This window comes from Dromaius novaehollandiae, chromosome 27 (assembly GCF_036370855.1).
Source record: "Dromaius novaehollandiae isolate bDroNov1 chromosome 27, bDroNov1.hap1, whole genome shotgun sequence".
NCBI lineage: Eukaryota > Metazoa > Chordata > Aves > Casuariiformes > Dromaiidae > Dromaius > Dromaius novaehollandiae.
In genome coordinates this window covers 1852838-1864816 of record NC_088124.1, presented here as the reverse complement: position 1 = coordinate 1864816, position 11979 = coordinate 1852838, and the positions used below count along the sequence as shown (strand labels likewise).

The window sequence follows — 11979 nt, the reverse complement described above, 5'->3', positions numbered from 1 at the left end:
TGCTGCCTCCTGTCTCTGGAGAGATCTTGGGGGCAGCTGTGGGCTCTGCTTTCCACTTGGGGAGGGGATGCTCAGCAGGGTGGTGGGTGGGTTAGGAGCAGAGCCCACCACACCAGGCTGGCCTGGGGGACGCTCCAGCAAGCGGTGCCTGGTCCCAGGCAGTTGGGTACCGACACGGGGCAGCAGTCGTTATAGTCCATCAGTACGGGGCGAGCGGTCTGTGTCCTGATGGCGGTCCTGCTACTACTGTCCAGCCTCCCCCCTAGACCCCTCCACCTGGCCGCGTGCAGACACCCTTCCAGGCACCTCTTTGGGCCCTAGGGTGCTCCAGACCTAACCCCCCCCCCCCCCCCCCCAGGCCCCACTGATGGCCTCTGCATGGATTCCAGAGCTCCCTAACCGCCCTCAAGCTCTGGGTGCCTCCAGGAAATCTGAGGGCACACAGGGGGGTGGAGCACAGGCAGCTGGACACCTGGGTCCCTTGGGGAGGCGGGGGAGCAGGGAGGAGTCTTGTTTCAGACCGGACAGTAGAAAAAAAATATCTTCACTGGGAGGATGGTGCATGGGACAGGGCTACTCAGCTAATTAATTGAGAAACAGATTAACCAGGCAGCAGTGTGTTCTACAACCTCTCCATCCCACCCCCCCCATCCTCATCTGAATTTTCTAACCTGCCACCTTGTGATTTCTAACCCTCAGTTATTTTCCTCTTTTATGCTCTTCCTGTTTTCAAGCTGCTCCTGGAAGGCCAAAGGGCCAATGGAAACTCTGAGGGTGCTGCTCACGCAATCCCTCTCCCCTCTGGGATCAGGGACCCAGGTTCCCAGGAGCAGGACACCCAACCCTGGTGCTTACTGGTCTCAGGGGTGACTGGAGGAGCACTGGCCACCAGCTGGACCCAGCCCACCAGCTCAGTCCCTGCCTGACAGCCCCAGTAATCACTCAGTTTTCAAGATACAAGGTGTGACTCTGATCTCCTATCAACCTTCTTGTGACACAGCTTGTAGTAGTTTTCCCCCAACTGTGTGCTCTGCAGTGCTACTCTGGGGACCAGTGTTTTAAGCCCAGCTCTCCTGGAGCGAGACGATCGCTCTCTAGGCACAAGCCAGTGCCAAGAGGCCCATGGACCAAGCCTTGCTGGCCTCCTGCACTGCCAAAGCACCTGAGTGCTGTAGGCACAGCTCAGTCCTGAAGGACTGCATGAACTTGCTCTCTGGGCATGAGAAGGCAGCACAGAGAGCAGCAGCTCAGTGCTGTGGACTCCAGCCCTGGAATGATGGGGCATCTGCCTAAAAAAAGCCAGACATATAATATATCTGTTGCATTTAATATAGAGATGCTATGTGATAAACTCAGCACCTTCCTTACATTATAAATATTCTCAGTGGGATCAATATATACACTGCAGAATCACTTCATTTTCCTCCACACAGCCAAAGTACAGTCAGAGCTCTCAGTTTTCTTTATATTTTTGAGAAGCACAAGCATGGCCTTTCTAGGGCCCCGAGACCCAGTCAGCAAGCATATCTGATACTCCAGTAAAGCCGTTGTCCCAGTTCTCTTTGACACAAATGCCACTGAACCCACTGCGACAGTGTCAAGGGGTATTAGGGTGGGTACAAATGAAACGCTTTCTCCCCAGTATGTTATTTATCCACTGCCAAACCAGGAAAAACAGAAATCTAAAATGTAAATCACCCCATTTACCTGTTGGTCTCTTACTTGTGAATGTACTAATCAGTTTTATGATGTGCAGCTACACGGAACGAGGCTGCTATCTCAATTATGCTGGTGTAAGTCTGGAGAGACTCCACTGAAGACAACGGAAATCCTCTAGATTTGCACCAGAGTAAGGATAAGCAGCAGCAGACCACTGGCAGGGACTCCTGCCTCCTCCTTCCCGTGCAGTGCACTCATCTCAGCAGAACAGTGCCCGACTAACTTCAGTGCCAGCTAAAGAAGAAGGAGGCCTCTTCGTCCTGGAGCAGCACCTTTCACAGAAGGCATCTGTGGCAAGTGTAAATGGAGGCAACAACTGTCTTCCAGGGAGCAGCAGTTACACCAGAAGGCCTAGGCTTCTGGTTTGCGGTAGGATGTTGGGTCCTAGAACTGCGCAGCAAGAAGAACGGCTCTGATCCAAAGCAAATCCACCTCCTAGTGCTGGAGGCAGGCAAGTCCTAACTTTGTTCCCTCATACCTATGTTTTTTTTTTTTTTTCCCTCCCTAAACAGGACTGGACAAGTGCAACTCCTCCAAATGCTTTCTCTGAGACCACAGAAGTGCCACAAAAGGGCAAACGCACTACTGGAGGGCTCCAGGTTTCAGCAGACTGTCATATGACAGCACAGTAGCAGAGGATGGCTGAGAGAAGCCACACAGCGAAACTAATTTTATCCCACAGATGTTGACTTGGCCAACTTACAGTACTTGATACCGAGACCTCATCTCTAACGGGGGGAAGGGAGGAGGGGATGATGGAGACTTCAGTCCCAGCAAGTAGTGCCTGTGGGGTCAAGCCGAGCACAGTGCACTGGAGCTGCAGTCCCCACACAGGTCAGCTCGTTAACCAGGGCAGCAGCACTGCATACAACCATTTACGTGCAGGCATGGGGCCAACGGGTCAGTGCAGATCTCAGGGAGCGAAGGTTAAGGAGCCTCTGGGCCGAGATGGAAAAGGCAGGGGGACAAAACCAGAACCAAGCACTTTGGCCTGCCCCTCTATATGAAGACTGTAGTATCAGAGGGTTAGAGCTTTCAGTCAAACACCACGGCTGTCCTGAAGGATGGCCTACAGTCCACCTCTACCAACTGAGCGACCCTGTCTCTTGGGAAGTGGTGCTGTGTAGCTGCTTGTCTAGCTCAGCATCTTGTGGCGGTCGAAAACAGTCTTCCTCTGCTCCTGCACCTGGCGCTTCCAGCGCTGCTGGGCTCCCTCCACCCTCTCCAGCACGGTGTTGGCTCTGGCACCGGATGGGGTGGGGACTGTGGCCAAGGAGCGAGCATCCTGCAATGCAAAGAAACGGGGTGAAAAAGGGTCAAAGGAAGGCATGCCCCTCACAAACACAGATGGCTCATCTCTGGGAGGAATTTCTACAAAAGGAGCAATTCTAGGCTTGAGCTGTCCTGACAAAGACCCTGATTTTCAGAGGTCCTTGACACCAGCTCCCCAACTCTGAATAAAAGGCTGCTGTTGAGAACACTCCCAGCAAAATCACAGGCCCCAAAGAGTAAGTCCCCATAAGAGGAGCTGCCCCAAGCCTAAACCTCTGCTGGAGACCAACAGCCAGGAATCCACAAGGGACCACACTCAAAGTGAAATGCATCGCACCTCTGAACTGGGCCACTACTTCCAGCTGTGCTCAACATACTAACTTACAGCAGCTGCTGATCTGTGCCTCAGAGATGGTGCTGCAGCACCTTTGTTTAGCTCGGCTGTTGAGACTGCTCCAACCAACCATATTTACACTGCAGTTATGTCAGAAGGCCCTTTGGATGGGGGCCTGTTGTGCCAGAAAATACACAGAACCAAAGGCAAACACAAGACCTATCCCAAGCAGTTTACAGTCCAGTGTGTTGGAGTAAGATAAATCTCACCTAATATCAGGGGTCTGCAGCGTGCATGTAGATCTAAACCTGAATTATTCCCGTTACATTCAGTGGAACGAAAACACACTTTTAGAATACAAATCATCTCATCCTGCAGGACCTCCTTTTTCCAGCAGAGGGAGGTAACGGATAAGATACGCACTTCGGAGCAGCTACTCCTCACTTACGTCAAACGAGTATGAAAGAATCAGGCCAAACAGTGACTCCTGATTTACAACACAGCATAAAAAGGACAGTCTGATCAAGTGCCTCATCTCAGAGATTGGGGAAGGAGGGTGTCTCTAAGCACTGCAGCTTCCCTTCTCAAAGTGTGACTGAGCAGCTGGTTTAGAGCTTAATCACTGAAGAGGCCGTGCCCACAGCAATCACAGGCCTTGGGACGGTGAGAAGATGATGATGACAGTTGTCTTTCACATTGCTCTCTGTGGACAGCCAACACCCCAGGCCTACCAAGAAATTCCTTTCAACCACTCACAGGCTTCACATCACACAGACATCCCCTGTGCTAGCCAGTGCGACTGCCGGTGAACTGCATCCTCCTGAGGGACGAGCAAATTACCCTGTGCTGCCCCATTGCTTGGGCACCATCTAGTATTTCTGCAGAATCATGCAGTGGGTTTAGAGCAAAGCTCTCTCCAAAGATGGTCCTATCTTTCTTCTCCAGGAAAGGAGAAGGGATTCTTTACAGAAATGAAGCTGGTTCACAGCGGGAGGAAGCATTCAACAACTCTGCCAGCAAAGAGCAGCAGAACACCAAAACAACACCCCAGGATCTCTAAGTAACATGTCCACGGTGCTGTGTCCAAAACACAGACCATCTCAAATGCAGCAGCAGGCAGGATCCAGATCCTAGGACAGACTGGGGCTTTGCTAGGGGAAAGTCACTCCGTTCTTCATTGACACAGACCTTCAGCGATATGTCAGTGGGTCAGAGCTGGCTCTGCATTACAATCTTGGCAAAGGTGCTATGCAGCACCTTTGCTTGGCAAAGCTATGAAGGTGATCTCAGTTAACTGATATCTAGCTGGGTTTTTCATCAAGTTTATTTTTTGAGGCAGAATAAGGATGTTGTAAACAGCCACAGTTCTCATAAGGAAAGGCCCCGTCGACTCCAGCCTGCTGTCCTGCTTCAGTGCAGGGACGTGAGTCCAGGACGACCTACTTAATGGAGACAGGTGAATGGAGGGGCAAAAGCTTACAGCTTCGGGACAGCACGGAGGTAATCCGAACAGCAGTCTTGTGACAGACAGGGCAGAAAAAAGGATCTTTGCATCCTCTCCTGCCTAAGTCAAAGCAACAGTCAGGGTCCTCCTTGGTACCTTCACTCCTCCCACAGAATGAAGCACTCTGAAGGCAGTGCCCATGGTTAACCCAGACTGAGTCCCAAGGTCCAGATATTATAAAAGAGCTGTTTTACAGAGAAAGACGCACTTGGCTTTCTCAAAAGGACAGGCTGAATGGGTTTCCTTCAGGGTACTACAGCTGACACCCCGTGAGCACGCTCCTGGACGTAGCCTCCAACAACGAGCAGTGAGAGCAGACAGCTGAGCTTCAACTCAGCTATCCACAGGGCAGGACGCAGCCTGTTGCACTGCTCTGAGCACAACCGGACAGTCATGGCTTGTCCCCTGTGGAGTTGCTGCTCTGCATTTTTCCCTGCCTTCTCTTTCCTGGGTGTCAGAGACCAAGATTGACACCTTTCACTGGTGTCCACAGCCAGGAACTACTAGGAAAGGCCTCCTCAAGAGTCTCCTGGCAGCTGCTGGCCTGGAGCTGGCAGTCGGGGAGATGCTTGAGCGCAGCCCAGGTGCTCTGTCAAGTGAAGGAGCTCAGCTCCACAACAGAGCTCTGCCTAGCACTGCACCCTGCTCAAAGACCACCTTCAAACTGAGAAACCTGCAGGAAAAGCCGTGTCCTAGGACCACACATTCCACTAAGGAGCAGCAAGTCTTGGAAACAGCCCCTGCATCCCTCAAACAGAGCATGGGCCACAGCTGGAATTAGCATGACAGTTAATCATTGTGTGTGCAGCCACTCCACTCCTCCACCCTCACTGCATGCTAGCCATCACCTCTGCCTCCAACACTTCATCTCTGAGAGACCATCCACATCTCAGCCTCCCATATTTCCCTACAAGAAAAGGGAATCCTCAGGGGAAAAAGAAACAAGATTTACAAGTTCAGAGCACTCTTGTTCTGAAAGCTCCCTTGGAGTCACACCCAATCACTCCTCTTGGAGAATTCTCTCTCTCCCAGAGGGAAGGATGCTGGAACTTTCATGCACTGAGAAATTTGTCCTCCTCCAAAAATCTATGAGAGACAGGTTCTCCCTTTGCTACCGGATCCTAAACTTCTTGCCCAAGATGCAATGAGGTGGTGTCCCCAAAAGAGATGGGATCTGAGTGCAAATTCTGCCCTTGGGAGAGCAGAAGGAATAAGGGCCTGAATACACTAGGGTCTAAGCCCAATGCAGGGTCCAACAACAGCAGCAACAGCTCCAAGTCTGCTCCTTTAAGCAGCTAGAAGAGAGGCCAATCCCTTGCTTCAGCAAATGATTAAACCCATCTTTCCTTGGAATCTCACCACCAAGTGACTACACACTACACAAATAGGAGCCATTTGACTTTTGGTTTCATCCACACTGTGACATTCCAATCATGGCCACACTGTAAAAGACCACCCTCTGCCCCAGCCCTGCTAGAGGCTCAGAGGACAGGTCTCATCTTGTGCTCTTGGAATTTTTCCTTGTGCTTCAGCATGTTCTAGCACAGATTTGAGTCTAAATGTTTACCTGTGGTGAGTGTCCAAAAAGCAAAAGTGCCAGTCCCACACTGGACTAGGGGACAAGCATAGCCCCTGTCAGCCGTTCCCTCATGACTCTGCTGTCATCCCACCTCGCTGTCTCTGCCATGAGTGCAGCCCCCCATTTCGGCCTACATGCCCCAGCAGCACAGGCTCACCTCATTCTCCTCCTCGTTGTGCAGGGGCTGGGTGTAGGCATCCGGCTTCCGGATCAGAGGGTCCACGAGCACAAGGAAAGCCATGTAAAGCAGCAGTGCCCCCACCACAGACAGGTAAATGATGATGATCACCTGCAGTTAAGGACAGCACGGTGGGAAAGGATTGAGGACAGACATGAAGCACCACAGGGGCCCCAGGACTACCAGGAAGCTCCTCTCAAGGCTGCCTCTGATGTTTGATCTCTTCCCCCATTCTAACTTTGCTTACCAGAAAGTCTCTTGCCCCTTCTTGCAGGAAGGCTGATGCTGGGCACTAAGAAAAAGTGCCATCATTGCATAAACCATGCTGATCTTCTCAGCAGTGTGCCAATTTAGGACACGTGCTGCCAGTGAAACAAGACCAACAAGACAGGTTGGTCCGAGTCATCTGGCACTGTTCCACACCCTGAGCAAGGACACTGGGCTCCCGTGCAGCACGCTCTGCACTGCCAGGACTTCTCTTGACTCAGAGGTGATACCCCTGGCACTAACGCTGTGTGCTACTTGTCACCTTTTGGGCTCTTCTCCAGGAACCCACCCAGTCTAGTTCTGCCTGGGATGGCACCGCTGGGAGGAGCCAGCCAAAGAGAGGACCCACAGGTACCTTGATGGTGGTGGTGCTGCGCTCTTCATACTTGCATTCGCACAGCAGGCAGTAGGCCTCCACATCGTTCCCTGGCACCGGCATTGGCTCCACAACATGCAGGCAGTTGCTGCAACAGAAAGAAGCTAGAGTCATTGTCAGGACAGGGTGAAACTGGTGCTCTGTGGAAGGGTGCTGGGGTTTACTCTTTTCTCTGTGCTTCAGCTTTCCCGTCTATATCTGGCTGATAAGGCTGATCTGGTTTTGAAAGTTACCCTCACACCTCAACTAGCCTGAAGTTCCTGGGACAGACTGTGTCAAAGGGCCCCTTCTGGGACCTTCTGCAGGGATTAAGTCCAGGTGAGAGGGACTGGAGAGTCATCCTATAATCTGCTAAGAACTCATGGCCTTAAAAAAAAAAAAAAAGAAAACAAAAAAACCCTACATCTCCCAGATTCCTGAATCTCTGTTCAAAAAGCACCCCTCACCTGGGTGGAATGTCATCTATTGAAATGGCTTCCTCTGCAAAGAGCTGGCATGCAATGGCAGTGAATTACCTCCTCAACACTCCCTGGAGTGCCAGCCTTCAAGGAGCAACCCCCAGGCTTCCACAAAAGACTCACCAGTCCTTCTGCGACACATTCTTGTTGTAGATGTGCCCGCTGATGTTCCGGTATGGGGGACAGATGCACTTGCAGCGGATGTCCTCCGAGCTCTGCAGAGGCAAGAGAAGACAACATTAGTAAATGAACACGTGGATACAATTCTGCAGCCCTCAACCAGGGCTGCGCAAGAAGGCAAAACATTCCCTAGAAGACAGAAAAGTTCATGCCATGTCTCTTCCTCCTACTGTACTTCTTTCACATGAATAGTTTCAAAGTTTTAAAATATATTGAGCACCTCTGCTCCAGAAGCCAGGTACTCTTCAAATTTTTGAAGTGCAAACTCTAAAACAACAGGAGTTGGGGCAAAGACCAAGGTCATGCATACTCACAGCTCTACAGAGTATAAAAACACATGCACTGATCTGTTAAAGCATTGATTATCTTTGCAAACTTCCCTAGAAAACCCGTTGTTCCTCTGCCATTTTTGTTTCTGTTGTACTTCACCCACAGCTCAGTGCCTGTCTCAGAAGCTGTTCACTCACCTTGCTGGCTTGTGCTGGAAGCGAAAGGATGCAGCACAGCAGTGCCACCAGCAGCAAGGAGTTTGCACACTTCCAGGTACACTGGGCAGACATCATGAGGGCCTGAGGGAACAAAAATTCACATCCAGGAGAGAGAAGCTGAATACAGCCAGAATAAGTGACAGTCTGAGCTTTCTCTTCCAACCCGCTTGCCCCTATTTTACCTAGGAAGTAGAAGCATCCCTGTATCAAAGCCAAAGCTGATCAGAAGCTCACAGATCCTTAAAGACAGGTTTGCTCAAAGAGCTTCCATCATCTGAATAGCTATGGATGTCCTTCACAGACCTACAGCCATGCACCCAAACTACCACGGTCCTGCAAAGGATATCGATGGCTTCCTTGCAATTTGACTTCTGCAACTACGCATAACCTCCTGTACGACCCTTACTATTACGGAGCCCTTCATCTGATAATTTGCTGCTGGGGATTTTGCCGAGTAAAAGATACAGGACTGGGAAAACCAAAGACTGAGAGCGAGCTAAGGAAGTACAATGGGGTCTCCTTACTGTACAATACGACAAATATTAAGTCATTCATCTTCCAGCGGCCAAAGCTTTGCTTCTGAATGGGTCAGCACATTTTCCTCTCTCTTGAGAGGAACCATGGCAAAGAGCAAGGAATATTTACCAATTCCTGAACTTCCTTTACCACAGGGTACCTGTTTAGTGAAGTCCTCATTATTTTGCTATTGCAAGTTGTAAGCGTGGTGAAACTGTTATATTGCTTTTGCTACAGAGGCATATACAAAGTTGTTACCAAGATGTGTGTTTGCACAAATCAAAGGGAATAGGAGCTCATTATCTTTTTCATAAAAGGCAAAGTTAGCCCTAAAAAAAGACTCATGTTTCAACCCTGGCACGCCTGGAGACAAAAGGCCCAGAAGGCATCATGCCACCTTGAGGATAGTTCCAAAAAGGCACTTCAGCGGAGGTTTTGTATTCAGGGAAGGTAATTTACAGTTTCATTAATCAGCTCCATATGGCACACGTAATCCCACAGCTAACCCCAGGTACTTATATTCTATTAGCTAACATAATTCCATTAGTATTTATATCACAAGGTTATTACATCATCATTTTATCTTATTTCAATGTTCTAAAATTAAAGTAACTAATTCTGCGTAGATTTAATGGATTACAACCACCAAGTCCCTCCCTTCTTTATCTAAACAACAGAAGCCACTTCTGTCAAACTGACCTGCCAAAAATGTCAAAATGGGTTCCAGAGCTACCAGCTTAGCACTTCACAGGATTTATTAACCTTATTCCCCAACTAGCAAAACCCAGGCACTATCCCATGAAAGGTGAATCATCTTTCCCATATAAATTCTATCACCAGTTTAATTTAACAGGTCTGGGATTTACAGAATCAAATTGCCCCCCAGTGATTTTGACTTCACTACAGCCAGCAAGTCTCCTCGCAGAGTAATTCCACAATTAATGGACGTTACACGACCACTTAAATATTTAGAATTGGTCTAAACATTTCAATCTATTCTAAACTGCACAATTCCTTAAGTTTTTGTGTCAGTACTGCAACGACAGTGACAATAGCAATTCCTCAATCACTGCTTCTTTCTTTGGAGAGACCCTCCTGCTACATCGGCATCGTGATTCGAGCTCTCCTTCACAAATTTTAGTTAATGATGTAGGATGTATTTGAGTTGCATAGTCACCGTTCCCTATCACACGGAAATGATTTTGGACTACTACCTGTTTGAATTTCTAATCCAACGACGGAACATATAGCTAGAGTTTAGTGGTAGCCTGTTAAACTAAATTCAGATGATCAGAACAAGTCTTAACTATCTTTTTTAATATGAACAGGGAAAATATGTGATGTATTATACCATGTTTACCAGGAGCAAAAAAGAAAAAAGCATAGAGAGTGAGTCCACCCATAATAAACCACAAGATATTACAGCCACATAAATAACAATGTACGCACAGTCCTTTCCGAGCTCGATGCATTCAGAGGGGCACTTCCACACATGCCTTACAGCTACTGCCCTCCAGATCATCATCCCAGCTTAGCTGGCTCTCTAAAAGCATCTGTACCTGGACCAAGCACTAACAACGCTCTGACTGACAAGGAGAGGGAACAAACACGGGAAACATCTCCGAGTCATGACCGAGAAGCGCGGCAGCTCCCAGACACCTGACTGCCGCCGAGGCGGCCCTCGGCACAGCTGCGAGCGCTCGTCCTGGGCCTCCCCTCGGTGGGAGGAAGCCCGATAAACTCTTCACCTTCCGCATCCTCTGGGAGCCCTCCCGAAGCCCGAATCTGCCAGGGCTCCGAGGCGCTGCCCGCCCCGCCCCGCCCCAGGGCTCGGCGCACATCTGCGCTCTCACCCCCACTGCATCGAACCGATTTGTCTGCTTTATCCAGGCTTCGTGCCAGAAGCGAGGAGCGAGGCTTTTCCCGGCAAATCCCTGCCAAGGGGCCACGGATGCTGGGGGTTTCCGCGCCCCGGCGGCGGGGTCGTTCTGCCGGGCTGCTCCGCTAACCGGGGCCGTGGCGGCTGCCACCGCACGGGCCGCAGGCCGCGGCCACCGCAGCATCCCCCCCCCCCCCCCCGCAACCGACCACCGGGGCCCCCACAGCCACCGCCCGCCCTGAGGGAGGGGCGCCCCGGCGGAGCGGGGGCAGGAGGGACCCGGCCCGGCCCGGCCCGGCCCGGCCTCCCCCTCAGCCCCCCCCGCGCGCAGCCGGTACCGGCCCTACCTGCCGCGCGACGCCGGCGCGCGACGCTCGCCCCCCGCCCCCACCCCGGCGCGCGCCCCCCCCCAGCCCCTGCGCTCCCATTGGTTGCGGCGGGTGACGTTACGCGACGGGCAGCGCCGGTGGCCAGTCAGAAGGCAGCTGGCTCCGCGGCGGCCTGAGGAGAAGGCCCGCCCCCCCGCCGGCCCTGGGCGGTGAGGGGATGGTGTGGCGGGAAGGCGCCGCCCGGCTCTGCCGCCCCCGAAGGTCCTGAGGCGGCCCGGGCGCGGGGCAGCTCCCGCTCCAGGCGGCCTCGGGAGGGGGACGGAGCCGAGCGGAGCCCCGAGAAAGCCTGGATCTGCCTCAGAGCTGCGGCCTGCCCTTTGCGACCTGCCTCCCTTGGCTGCCGTTGCTCGGTGCTGCCCGCGTTCATCTGAATGAGGGAAACCAGGCCCCAGCGGGGCCGTGCTTGGAGTATCCCCGTTCTGGCTGTTGTGTGGTTGTAAATTATATTCAGACTCCTCTAGCTTAAAGGCTGTGGCTCTGCCACGAGTCTTTCACGTTAGAAACCACTGACCTGGTTTTGCTGCTTTATTGTGTTGAGAAGGATGTTGTGCTTTTCCAAGGCCCAGAGATGCTCCATTTGCTCCAAGAGAACATTTCCGAAATCTTCTTGGTGTCTTGGTTTGGCCCCACTTTCCTCGACCACACTCTTACTTGGGTTTGTGAATAACATTGGCCTTGGTGTTGCTGTGGGCCACGAAGCTGCCTTCACGGATAGCAAGTCTCCTGTAGAAGGCCTGTCGCTGAGATTTAAGGCATTGAATAAGTATATCTTACCATCAGTTAAAATTGTTCCCCGCTTAGGTTGGAGTGATCTGATCCTGGGGATGTTCTCTGGGAAGT

At 51.5% G+C, this 11979-nt stretch overlaps 1 protein-coding gene across 3 annotated transcripts; it reads right to left on the bottom strand.

The window, feature by feature from the left end:
* Positions 1–1308: 1308 nt before the first annotated feature.
* Positions 1309–11154, bottom strand: TMEM9 (transmembrane protein 9). Of its 3 annotated transcripts, none has more exons than XM_026101252.2 (6): positions 11098–11154; positions 8335–8436; positions 7811–7902; positions 7209–7317; positions 6566–6697; positions 1309–3004 (listed from the first exon to the last, which is right to left on the bottom strand). In XM_026101252.2, the coding sequence occupies exons 2-6, from the start codon at positions 8428–8430 to the stop codon at positions 2855–2857; spliced, it is 579 nt and encodes a 192-aa protein (XP_025957037.1). In that variant the 5' UTR covers positions 8431–8436; positions 11098–11154; the 3' UTR covers positions 1309–2854. The 3 variants fall into 3 exon arrangements, with proteins under 3 accessions (XP_025957037.1, XP_025957036.2, XP_064354018.1); XM_026101251.2 differs by lacking the exon at positions 11098–11154 and adding an exon at positions 10725–10949; XM_064497948.1 differs by lacking the exon at positions 11098–11154 and adding an exon at positions 10321–10660.
* Positions 11155–11979: the final 825 nt, after the last annotated feature.